Raw genomic sequence first — 11,625 nt, 5'->3', positions numbered from 1 at the left:
TTATGCTGTCCAATAACAATAAGTGAGTTTTATTCAAAAGCCGATCATTCTAGTTTACACACGTCACGGGGAAACTCCCAATCTCTCCGCTAGAGTGACTTCAGTTCCTCTAAAAGTAGAATCGATCGAATCCGCTCACCGTTCTTTTAAGTGAGCCCACTCTACGAGATCTCGTCGTTTCGCAGGTTCGTACCAGTTATTCCTATTTTTTTAGAACTGTGAAAAGAAATGTTTCACCTTTTATCGTTATTGTAAAGCGTAATATAAGTGCAATCAAAGTTACATGAACAATTTGTTATTCAGCTTTATCGTTTAATGTGTAAAATGGTTTACAAGAAGCCATACACACCGTAAAAGGCCTTGACTGGGTGGAATATTGCATCATATGGGGAATTCGACCTAGATAACTGATTAATGGTTTTGGGTAGTGGGATCAGTGGGATAGAAAGTATCTGTGTATAGTTAGTTTTAAAAAGAATACAGGTCATTTATTTTATATAATAACTATTTTCTTTCTTTTTATTGATTTCTAGTTTACTTCGTCTCAACCTATCTAACTGAAATGGGTATCCCAGCTGGTGATGTTGAGAAAGGAAAGAAGGTATTTCAGCACATTTTTACTTTAGCACAATTCAGATTTTAACTTTTCTTTCTTGTAGCTGTTTGTTCAGAGGTGTGCTCAGTGCCACACTGTTGAAGCTGGTGGCAAGCACAAGACTGGGCCCAACCTGAACGGTCTTTTTGGTCGCAAGACTGGCCAGGCTGCTGGATATGTTTACACAGATGCTAACAAATCCAAAGGAATTACCTGGAATCATGATACACTTTTTGAATACTTGCTTGACCCAAAGAAATACATCCCAGGCACCAAGATGGTGTTTGCTGGTTTGAAGAAACCCAATGAGCGGGCTGACCTCATTGCCTACCTAGAGGACGCCACCAAGTAATCATTCAAAGAAATTCTTTCATAGGCAACAATTCATAGTTCCATAAATCGACCTGCATTCAGTGTAACAATGTTTTATATGATACAGTGAATGAATGTTAGTAATACAGTGCTAAAAAAATTTTCTTGAATTGAAGTCTGAAGCATAATTTTCATTCAATGAAACTCCAAAATTCTTACATTGCCATGTTGACATTCAAAGTTTAATAAGGTTTCACTCATTACACACACGCTGGTTTTAAACAAACCCGCAAATTTACTGAACCCAATTCAGCAATCAAATATTTATATACAGCTGGAACCATAATTTCCTCCATCTTCCCACCATCGTTGCAGACACTACATTTCATCAAAGCGTTCTGTGAATGATAAAATCCACTGCGTCTTGAATTTAAGTTCGAAAGCGGAGGAAGAAAACTTCCACAGACACGACAAATATCCATCTGAAAAGTAGAAGATAGAAAAACTGTAAAATAATCCTTATCAATTCCGTTCAAGTCACATGTTTGAGCTGGATATTTCTGGCACTAGTAAAATTGGCTACCAGCCAATCACGTGCTCATTGAATAAAAATAGCCCAAAAGAACGGACCGTTTTCAACGTACACCAAAACTTCAAATCACGCCAGGAAATGCAGCGCCAAATTTGAAAAGATTGAACTTTTCCTAATAGTACATTTTATGCTTACCGTAGATTGATCTGAGCAATGAAACAAACGATCATACAGAAGGTACAATGCGCCATGTGAGACCAACCCGTCTCTCTCCATTTCACCGAATCGTACACCACCGCCTCTTTTACGGCCTTTGATCGGTTGGAGAGTTACGTGATCAATGGCACCAACACTGCGAACCTGAACAGATCAAAGTAAAGATGTCATTAACAGATCAAAAAGACAGAAAAAAAAATGAATCCAACCTGGAACTTGTCGGACACCATGTGTCGGAGACGCTGATAATGAACAACTCCAAAGAAGATGTCGGCGTCCATTTCTCGGCCATCTATGCCACTGTAAAGCTTTTCCGTACCATAATAACTGTACCCGGCTGAAAATGAAAAAATATTTTTAAAATATATTAAATAAATACATATATATATATAAACGCATAAGATGGTGAACGAATTAAAATTGATATTAGGACTTGCCTTCTTCCAGCAACTTTCCGTGATATTCAATGGCAGTGTTTTTCTCCGAGAAACGGAACGGAGTTGCGTCGTGTACCAATCCATGAACGGCTGCCGACTTACCCGCCATACACTCAATCATCTAATCGAAATATTTGGATTATATGAAGCAAATTGAGTAAACGCTAATGAAAATTATTACCATGGCTATGGTCATTCTGGACGGGAAGCCATGGGGATTGAAGACGATATCAGGGATCATACCGCTTTCTGTCCACGGTAAGTCCTCGGCCAACCATTGCTGACTGCAGATACCTTTTTGTCCTGCTCGACTAGCAAACTTATCTCCAATTTGTGGGTTTCGCTGTAACAGGGGCTAAATTATTTTAAAAATTCGTTGATTTTACTTTTAAATTGCACTCACGGGAATCCGGAACGTAATTGTAACTTTGTTCATTCCCGACATCCAATCAGCTCCAATGATGTTGATGTTAGCGACGTACATAGCTTCGGTTCCTTTGTATTTCGCTACCGAGTATTTCGCTGTTTCAACATCTAGATAGCTATTGGAGAAAGTATCAAGTGAGTACATGAAGGAAAAATACTTTATGACCAGTTAAAAAAAAGTCCTACCAATAATAAGGATCACGTTCTTGCAACAAAATTCCTGGATACGGCAAGCCGTCCTCATCAAGGAATTCTTTCAAATCATCGTTAGCAGGGTCTCTTTTGAAGTATCGCTCCTATAATCAGATGACGCAACACTTTTAAAAACATAGTAAAGCAAAAACAAAGAACTTGCTACTTACCGAATTTCCTTTACCAATCTCTTTCAAGTCAATAACTTTTGAAGTATAAACTTGGCCATGAGCAAAACCGCGCTGAAGCGATGCCCGGTTAATGACCATGGCGTCTTCCATGTCGTATCCCTAATTCATCAAAATTCCATTATAAGCAGCAATACAACCAATTCATTTTTCTTACGGTGTACGAAATGACAGCAACGATTGCGTTGGTTCCCATAGCAAAGTCGTCCATATTGATACGGTCCCAATGAGCTGGACGGAAAAGAGGTGTGGTAGGTGTCTGCAGCCGATACAATTTGCTGTTGGTTTGGAAACGCCAGTTGTGCACGGGTGTACCCATTGTTTGCTTTCCCATCTATTTAAAAACAAAATGATCAAAATCTGTTGGCCACAAAAATCAATTGACAAAAAAAAATTCCTTACCTGACACTGGTACATGTTTCTTGGACTCTGGTTGAAATCAGGCAGCGGAATTAAACACGCCAAGTTACTAAGAAAGCTAGTTTCACTAAGTTCTTGATGAGTAAAAATTCCATTTTCGTTTTCGTCCTCCGTAACGCAGATGTTCAAATATACTTGTTCGAACGTTCCTACTAGCTCGACGGTTCCAGCGGCAATGTTGTATACAGGGCGCATCATACGAGCTGAGGCGGTGAAAAGATAAATGCCAGGATATTGGCCATTCAGGGTACGCGGCACAAAGGCGATCTCCAAAGTTTTGGGGACATTTTCTGCTCCACGCACTTTAAGCATTCGCAATTTGTCCACGAAGCGAGCAGCACTCCTATCACCAACTCGACCCAATACTCGCCCTTCTAGCATAACCACGTAGCATTCGGAATAGTTGTTGTTGTGAATGGTCTCTTCGACTGGGGTCATACCAAGGGCGACCAAGAGTGTCGGTATACCAGATGTATCCTGCGTAGCGTTTACCACCTGTGCCAAATTATTGGAAAGAATTAACAATTATTTTTCAAACATAAGATATAAACCATTTACGTGACATGTGGCGGATAAGTGATTCAACAATCCACAAGGTGAACCATCAGGAGTGTGGACCGGGCACAAAAAGCCCCACGCATCCGGCTTAAGTTGACGAACTTCGGAACTTCTTGAATCCATAAACACGGCACCTCGATGAACAGCACGAAAATGGGACATGTATCGCATGTGGTTGATGTTTTCAGCCATGATGCTCAAGCCTTAAAAACAGGGAAAATGGTAAAAACATTAAATACTAAATTTATTTAATGTTACCTGTGTTCTGATTCATGCCCAAATCGGCCGTTCCAGGAAGATTTCCGGTGGCAAAAACATTTTCGATGGCGCTGTCGATTTTTCCGGATTTTGACAACGCAATTCCCATTTCACCTATATTTGAGAGTAGTTAATGATGAAGACAAATATAATTTAATAGAATCCACTAACTTGAAGTTAACACAAAATTCTTTGTCATTCTTTCTCTCTTCAAAATGACATATTTCACTACGGTCAGCCAGCTTGCTAATCGATCCTTTACTAGTTGGAGGTAAAGATGGCCGGGCAAAGAAATTTCTTGCATCATCACCGGGTCCATGCCTTCGAGGGCACATTTTCCATACGCAAAAGCAAACAACTTGCGGGCCATAAACACAAGCAAATTAAATTTGTCTTTATTGTCCTTTAGGTGAAATAAAACAGAATTCTCCAAAAGAAACTTGCAAACTTGCTCGTCCGTATACCTAAAATATCAAAAACAATATTTAACTGTTCGTTTAGGGTACTACAAAGTTTAATTACCACTTGGGGAGATCAGTAAACTTGGCTCGAAAATTTCGCCCAATAAAGTTGCGTACGTGTTCATGCGTGTATAGACCCTCGTCTTGTAATTGTCTAAGCATCAACACGATGCGATCTTTGTAGTAGATGTCACCTTCCAGGCCTTGCACGAGTTGCTCATAAATATAAGAATCTGTGCAATTGATAAGTGCCTTCAAGACGAGCATTAGGGGGAAGACGTACAAAATCTTCTTGAAGTTGAACATCAACCTCATTGTGCCATTAGACAGGTAGTGCAGCACATTGTTGGTGGCCGTCATATCTTCTTTTACACAGCGAATGAAAACACCCTTGTCGGTAAACAGTTTACCACGTCTCTTCCAGACGTCGCGCTGCACAGTCATAGGGTAATTCTTGCGTGTGGCCGAAATCATCCGAAGAATACGTTCATGACCTTTAACTACAAAATATCCCCCCCACTCTTGCTCGTGTTCACCTTTTGAAACCAGTTCTTTTGGGGAAAGACCGGACAAGTTGCATATTTCAGATTGAATCTAAATACAAAAAAAAAATAGATTTGAATTTTTTGAACTTTTTAAATATAATTATTTTTGATTAAATACCATCACTGGAATTTCACCCAGACACCTTTCAAACGGTACTTGTGCTATCAACGGTCCTTCTGGTGTCTTGCTAATTGACCAACCAACTTGGACAAAAAGTTTCCCCTTATAGGTCGAGTTCCTCATTCTACACTCCTTTGGGAATGTTTCTGGGATCTTTGGTGGAGGTACTACATCATCACCAACAGTTGGTTTATAAATGCTGATTTTATTAATCTTCAGCTTAATTTTCAGTTGATTTTTCATTTCAAACTCAACAGGTAACATATCAAGAGCAGCTTTTTTCAGACCTCCATGGAACATGTAATCAAAAGACTGCACAGCCGGTTCCCCAAGCGTCTTCAGAAACTAAAAAAAAAGTGACCAATAGAACATGTGTTACAGATTGAGACAAGGATGGTAAAAACAAGTATATAAAACCCATAAACAAAACTCAACTCACCAAATTCCGTTTTCCCGGCGGAACTCCAAAGTTCGGATTTTGCGTGTATTTTAGAGATGGCTCTAATGATTCCCACGTGTGAGAAAAATCCATTTTCGTGGCCATTTCTCAGCTCTAATGACAATAGAACTAGTCACTCGTCTAGTCTAAACTCGCCGTTAATGCAAGCGTGGTCGAGAGCAGACGACACAACGACAGAGAATAACAATAGAGAAAAAAAAAGGATGGAACCGGCGAGTCGTGCTGCCCTCTTGAGTCGTACTCACGACAACTAAAAGATAAAATGACAAGGGAACAGCAAAATCACAAAAATATACCTTACAAAATTAGTTAGATGTTATTTTGTGCCAAAAATAATCTGTGCACTTATATTTCCACCCTACGATGTTTAAATGTTTAGCAAAATAATTTAAAACTACGTTGAAATAGTTCTATAGGCACGGCGAAAGGAACCACTACTATCGCGAAATGCAAGGAAAGGGCCGTCTACGCCAGGATAAGAGAAATAACTCAGCTGTCAGCCATTCTCTGTTTGTCCAAGTCGGTGTCTGTCCGCTTCGGCGGCTAAAAAAGGTTATTAGAGTCACTGCAAAATCGTCAGGGCATTAGCATTTCCGTGAGAGAAATTTTCGGGCTTCGCAAGAGGGAGTTGTCGAAAGAGGTCCTCTGCTCTGACAGTTTGCTCGCGTCTGCTTATTTCCCTCAAAAAGCTGTGTTCCAATTAACTCCACCTATTAAACTCTGTTGGTAAGTCAACCAGTGTGTCAAACATTTTTTCTCTCATGTTTCCGTCCCGAAATTCCCAGCATACTTGTGAAGAAGAGATGTGTTTTGGGCCATTTTGTCAGTTAGTTAAGAGAAAAGTGTTGTAGTGTGAGAGAGTTACGCCGTTCCATCACACTGACAGTTGTGACCATTAGAAATTTAAGTGGCCGGCTATTTGGCCTATATGGCTCGTGATGTGTAGATTATTAGTTTTTTTCTGTTTCAACATAACTAATGACAATCTGTACAGACGTGCAGAACAAATGTCATCTCTTGGTACATCTTCCTTACCGTCTGATAGGCAAGCCAACAGATATTCAACAGCGACACACCCAGGAATTGCAACAACCTTGTGAAGCAGGCATGCAGTCTGTGGGTGTGTGTTGCAACACTACGGGGGAGCCAGACAAAAGTGAAATGAGGCAACCAATGGAAAGGAAACTGAAAGGGAAAAAAATCTTTTGAATGGAGTTTTGTAAGCATCATTATAAAAGTTGACAACAAAGAGGAAACATGACCCTCGCTGTCGTCCATGAACACGCGCGGTACACACCGTGGACGCGAAATAATTGGAGCAGAGCAGATGGTTGAATTGCCAAAGCTAGAAAAGTGATGGAAGGATGAGGCGTTCTGACGGGGAGGGTACCATGGTCCCTCTTTCTCTCTCTTTGAAATGTGTTTGTAACGGGGACCGTCCAGTCACGCATACTTGCGCGCCTCAGGCATCCCTAAACTCGTCAAGCATCTTTTGGCACGCTCACGCACGATTCTGGTCTTAATCGTCACCGATCCTAACGGCTTCGTGATCCTCTTCTCTTATTTCGGTATCTCAGCACAGGGCGACAGGTTTTTTTTTGCATTCAAATCGCACGGCTGTTTTGATCAAATTGCTATCGTTTTGTTACCAGTGACCGGTGTCACACGAATCAGGCTCAACTTACGACCTTTTCATGTAGCCAAAAAGAAAGGAATGGGGGTTCAAATCGTTGATGATCTTCGCTCCCCCATTCTTCTCACGATCATCTGTAGGGGGGCTTTCTCTTTTTTTAGTATGAAAAATTATTTCAAAGCCTTCAACAACCCCGACATGGTGACCTCTCCTCTCAGCTCGCAGGCCATCACCTTTCTCTTTCGTGCTGCAGGATAAAGAACTTCCGCTTGATAGCGAGTTGAATGTGAGAAACAAAGAGGAAAAAGGGAGGGAAAAAAAGTATTCTCATTATGGCGTAGTTTGCTACAAGGACATTGACCCGTTTAGTTTTTTGATGCGCTCACAGTTTTATTTATTTATTTTATTTTGTTTAAATTCTTGTTGTGTTTTTTATCATTATTATATTTCTCCTCGAATATTTAGATCATCTTTTCTCTTTTGTTGGGCATGCCGTGTTCTGCCAACGAGTTAGTCATTTCCTTTCTAGAATCGCTGTTGTTGTTTTAGAAATTGCCGTCAAGATCGATAGGCATGTGTGTGTGTGTAATCCCGCGCGTCAATTAGACGACTGGTGAATGTCATAATGAGCAAGTCTCGCCGCAATATGTGAAAGCTTTTGGAGGCCGCTTCGGGCGTGTAAGAGAGCTCGAAGCAAGAAGAAGAAGGGGAGGAGCTTTTGTTGAGAGTGGAAAACTTCTGGGAACTAAAACGCAAACTGTACGGCCAAGATTTTGTCAGTCAGTCCGTCGACACCGTCCCGTACGCATTGGGAGAGTGTGTTGTTGTTTGTTGTTGTTGCTTTGTTGTTTCATGTGAATTTGTGAAATCAAAAAAAAAAGAAATGCGCGTCAAAATGAGAGAGAACTGGGATTCGATCCGGCAGTCTGTGACGAAATGGCCTAATTCTGTCCGTCTTTCAATTGCCCAGGCCATCCAGGAACGTAGGCAAGAAGCCGAAGATCCCAATCACTCCAAGATCTTTACCTTTGCCTGGCCGTCAGCGTCGTCGTCGTCGTCCAGCAATCGCAGCAGCACGACCAGGAGCAAAGACAACAGGCCCGCCACCGCCACATCTTCCAGTAGCAGGCCCAGGTGTACGTTCCGGCGTTGCTGGACTCAACTTCAGCGTCTGTTGTTTGACGAGGAGCCTGTGCCAGCCTCACCGTCGCCTCCCGGGAGGACGATCAAGACTTCCTCCGTCGCCCAGCCGCAACAGCAGCAACAGGCCAAAATGGCTTCCAAAGCGACCAAAGCTGCTCAACCCGTGGTCCACAAAGTCATCATGGTGGGCAGCGGTGGTGTTGGCAAATCTGCCCTTACCCTTCAGTTCATGTACGACGAGGTAAGAACAATCGCAAACGTCTAATTTTCTTTTTTTCTCTCTTGTTGTTCCCCGGCCCAATCACATCATAATTAAATGTGGCCCAGCAGCTTCTGCTCTCTTCGCTGAACGCAGATGGTTGGCGGGCCGGTTTCCACTAAATGTGGAGTGCGTGCAGCTCGTAAAACGCCCCGTCGTTAAGAAATCGAGAAGCTAACCGTAAAAATGGCTGTCCCGTAACATCTGCGTGAACATTGTCTGTGCCTGCACAACGGCCGAACCATAAAAAAAATCGTAGAAGCAATTGTCGCCATTGTCGTTGGCCCGGTTTGTTTTCAGCCCCCTCGAAACAAAAGGTCCCCCGATGCGACTGAAATAAGAAAAAGAACGAACAGCGTCAAGCCATTGAGGTCGCAGGAATGTTCGTGGTGAGGCGAATCGGCGTGATTTTCTCGTTTCGATTAATGATTGCAGATAACGCAACCTGTTTCGTGATTTTATTTTTTTTATCTTTCTCCTAGAAAGTCTATGTTCGATTTTTTTAAAGCGTTCGTCTACTTATCTATTAAAAAAACATAGTCATTGCCTAGACGTCGTGATCGATGGGAAATCGAGTGTAGAAAAAGAGAGTTTTTCATTGTTTTTTTGCCTTTAATCGGAGATCCGGACGGTCCGGTAAGATTGCCTTAATGCCCGACAGCCCGCTTCCTGTCAGCGCTTGAGTGACCAAGCGATGCTGGCTGGACGACCGACATCATTGGTCCCAAACAAAACAAAAAACCGGTCACCGAGTAACCGCACTCGCATTCTTTCGAGTAGTTTTTTTTTTTTTCAAGTTGGAGAAAAATTCTTGCAACGGTATCCCGCAGCCGTGTAGCTTTTCATTTTTCCTTACTACATTTTTTCTTTTTTTTTTCGGCGTAATTTTAACTACCGCGTGATTCGTGCATTAACACGCACACGAAAACAAGTAAACTAAGGGAATAGTTTTGGCGTCTCTCTTTTGTTCCGGTTTTCTTTTTCTGTTTTTTTCCCCTCCCACCCCCCTTCTGTTTTTACCGTATGACATGGGAAACACGACTCGGTGGCTGTCTAATATCACGCACGCTCACGTTTTTGAGGGTTTTTGTATTTATCTTCTTCTTAATTCTTTGCATTTTTGTGTTCGCCTCCTCGCCCCACCCTGCCCGCGTAGTTTGTGGAAGACTACGAACCCACCAAAGCGGATTCGTACAGGAAGAAGGTGATGCTGGACGGCGAGGAAGTTCAGATCGACATATTGGACACGGCCGGTCAGGAGGACTACGCCGCCATTCGTGATAACTATTTCCGGAGCGGCGAAGGTTTCCTCTGCGTTTTTTCCATCACGGATGACGACAGCTTCCAGGCCACGCAGGAATTCAGGTGAATATTTCGCAATTCGTCCAAAGTTGATTCATTATTTTATCATATTTTGAAAATTTCGAAACTTTTCTAAAAATAGGGAGCAAATTTTACGAGTTAAAAATGACGAAAACATCTCATTCCTGTTGGTCGGAAATAAATGCGACCTTGGCGAGCGGAGGAAAGTGTCGCTGGAAGAAGCTCAAAACCGCGCCCAGCAGTGGGGAGTGCCCTACATCGAGACTTCGGCCAAAACCAGGGAACATGTCGATAAGGTATTTTTGTTTCTTTTCTTCTTTCCCGAATGGCCCTCCGACCTTAGAAAGAAAAATTCCATTAATAAATGGTCGATTCGATTGGCCAATCCTTTTCTTTCTCGTGACTACAAACGATCTTTCTGTTGTTTGACCTTGGCGCAGGTGTTTTTCGACTTGATGCGCGACATCCGATCGCGGAAAATGGACGAGACGAAAACCAATCCAGGCAAGCCAAAACCGGCCAGGAAGAAACTCAAGTGCGCCATTCTTTAGGAAACTTGACGAAACGAGAAGAATAAAAAAGAAGAAGAAGAAATCAACCGAGACGTGAAAGAACAAGGAGAGAAAATGAAAGAAAAAAAGAAGTTGAATTCAAAAAAACAAACGAGGCCACACCCCAGTCACACCGTGGATTGTTCGAACGCCCGTACGTTACCGCGCGAGAGGTTGGGAGGATTGTGGAGGTTGATGTTTTGGCCTTTATTCATACGACTGTTTTCGCCCAGAGAGATAAATTATTCACATAGAATTTCTTTTTTGTTTGGCTTTTTGTTTATTAGTTATTCTTTTCTTTTTTTGGGTTTATTTTTTCTTTCTTTATTTCTCGCATCCGGCAGTAGCCAAAACCGCTGGCCACTTTGTCCCTGTTGCGTTCAACATGTCCTCCACTCCCCACTCCCCGCTCCCTCCAAAGAGCCCACAGAAAAATGGCAGAACCAAAACTTTGATTTTGTGGAACTAAAAAGAAATGTCACTGTAAGTGTGTGTGTGTGTGTACGTCAATGTGTGGGTGCGTGTGTGTGTGTGTATGTGTCTGTTCTGCGTGAGTGTGTCGGATGTCATAATCTTTCCTCCCCTGGGTTTATTATTATTTTGTTTCATCTTTCCTTCCAAAATGTCATTATGAATTCTCCTTCCTGTTGTTCAATAATCTCAGCGGTTTTTCGAATGTTTGCTTATTCTTTCTTTCTTTCTGCCTTGTTCTGCATATCGTTTTCCCTTTTATTTTTTGTTTCTTTTTGTTCTCTTCTCACTGGATCGTTTCTTCCTCTTGACGCATTCTGCGACCGCTGCGAAAGTTGTCGCCCATGAAACATTTCAATAGTTTGGCGCTTTATTTCTTTCCTTCTTCAACTCTCTCTCTCGTCTATTTCATTGTATTCTTTCTCTTCTTTGTGCTTGTAAACCTGACTGTTCACCGTACGTTTGCTGATGATCGAAAAACAAGTAAATGAAATCAAGATCAGCCGAGTCAAATAGCAACAACA

At 41.9% G+C, this 11,625-nt stretch overlaps 3 protein-coding genes across 3 annotated transcripts; 2 read left to right on the top strand and 1 right to left on the bottom strand.

Annotated features, from left to right (window-relative positions):
* The first annotated feature begins 37 nt into the window (after positions 1-37).
* LOC124342271 (cytochrome c-2) lies at positions 38-1,077 on the top strand. The gene is made up of 3 exons (XM_046795236.1): positions 38-185; positions 534-601; positions 660-1,077. Exons 2-3 carry the CDS (start codon positions 563-565, stop codon positions 945-947), a joined length of 327 nt encoding a protein of 108 aa, XP_046651192.1. The 5' UTR covers positions 38-185; positions 534-562; the 3' UTR covers positions 948-1,077.
* Positions 1,078-1,135: 58 nt separating this feature from the next.
* Positions 1,136-5,912, bottom strand: LOC124342267 (DNA-directed RNA polymerase I subunit RPA2-like). Its single transcript, XM_046795230.1, has 16 exons — positions 5,701-5,912; positions 5,259-5,606; positions 4,657-5,189; positions 4,306-4,598; positions 4,135-4,248; positions 3,877-4,079; positions 3,301-3,813; positions 3,056-3,232; positions 2,881-3,000; positions 2,705-2,814; positions 2,496-2,634; positions 2,274-2,435; positions 2,093-2,213; positions 1,865-1,992; positions 1,635-1,799; positions 1,136-1,389 (listed from the first exon to the last, which is right to left on the bottom strand). The coding sequence occupies exons 1-16, from the start codon at positions 5,803-5,805 to the stop codon at positions 1,168-1,170; spliced, it is 3,453 nt and encodes a 1,150-aa protein (XP_046651186.1). The 5' UTR covers positions 5,806-5,912; the 3' UTR covers positions 1,136-1,167.
* Positions 5,913-6,255: 343 nt separating this feature from the next.
* LOC124342270 (ras-related protein Ral-a-like) lies at positions 6,256-11,603 on the top strand. The gene is made up of 5 exons (XM_046795235.1): positions 6,256-6,447; positions 8,325-8,738; positions 9,913-10,121; positions 10,201-10,375; positions 10,520-11,603. The coding sequence occupies exons 2-5, from the start codon at positions 8,628-8,630 to the stop codon at positions 10,628-10,630; spliced, it is 606 nt and encodes a 201-aa protein (XP_046651191.1). The 5' UTR covers positions 6,256-6,447; positions 8,325-8,627; the 3' UTR covers positions 10,631-11,603.
* Positions 11,604-11,625: the final 22 nt, after the last annotated feature.

This window comes from Daphnia pulicaria, chromosome 6, assembly GCF_021234035.1.
Source record: "Daphnia pulicaria isolate SC F1-1A chromosome 6, SC_F0-13Bv2, whole genome shotgun sequence".
NCBI lineage: Eukaryota > Metazoa > Arthropoda > Branchiopoda > Diplostraca > Daphniidae > Daphnia > Daphnia pulicaria.
The sequence above is the reverse complement of the archived record's forward strand: the minus strand, read 5'-3'. Positions and strand labels throughout refer to the sequence as shown.

What these genes read in the sequence shown, in the direction of transcription:
- LOC124342271 (XM_046795236.1), top strand. Translation starts at nt 563, where the DNA reads ATGGGTATCCCAGCTGGTGATGTTGAGAAAGGAAAGAAG. An exon ending in ATGTTGAGAAAGGAAAGAAG is followed by an intron (nt 602 to 659) that starts GTATTTCAGCAC and finishes TCTTTCTTGTAG; the next exon opens with CTGTTTGTTCAGAGGTGTGC.
- LOC124342267 (XM_046795230.1), bottom strand. Translation starts at nt 5,805, where the DNA reads ATGGCCACGAAAATGGATTTTTCTCACACGTGGGAATCATTAGAGCCA. An exon ending in TGGGTGAAATTCCAGTGATG is followed by an intron (nt 5,190 to 5,258) that starts GTATTTAATCAA and finishes TTTTGTATTTAG; the next exon opens with ATTCAATCTGAAATATGCAA. An exon ending in TGGTGTCCGACAAGTTCCAG is followed by an intron (nt 1,800 to 1,864) that starts GTTGGATTCATT and finishes TGATCTGTTCAG; the next exon opens with GTTCGCAGTGTTGGTGCCAT.
- LOC124342270 (XM_046795235.1), top strand. Translation starts at nt 8,628, where the DNA reads ATGGCTTCCAAAGCGACCAAAGCTGCTCAACCCGTGGTCCACAAAGTC. An exon ending in CAGGCCACGCAGGAATTCAG is followed by an intron (nt 10,122 to 10,200) that starts GTGAATATTTCG and finishes TTCTAAAAATAG; the next exon opens with GGAGCAAATTTTACGAGTTA. An exon ending in CCAGGGAACATGTCGATAAG is followed by an intron (nt 10,376 to 10,519) that starts GTATTTTTGTTT and finishes ACCTTGGCGCAG; the next exon opens with GTGTTTTTCGACTTGATGCG.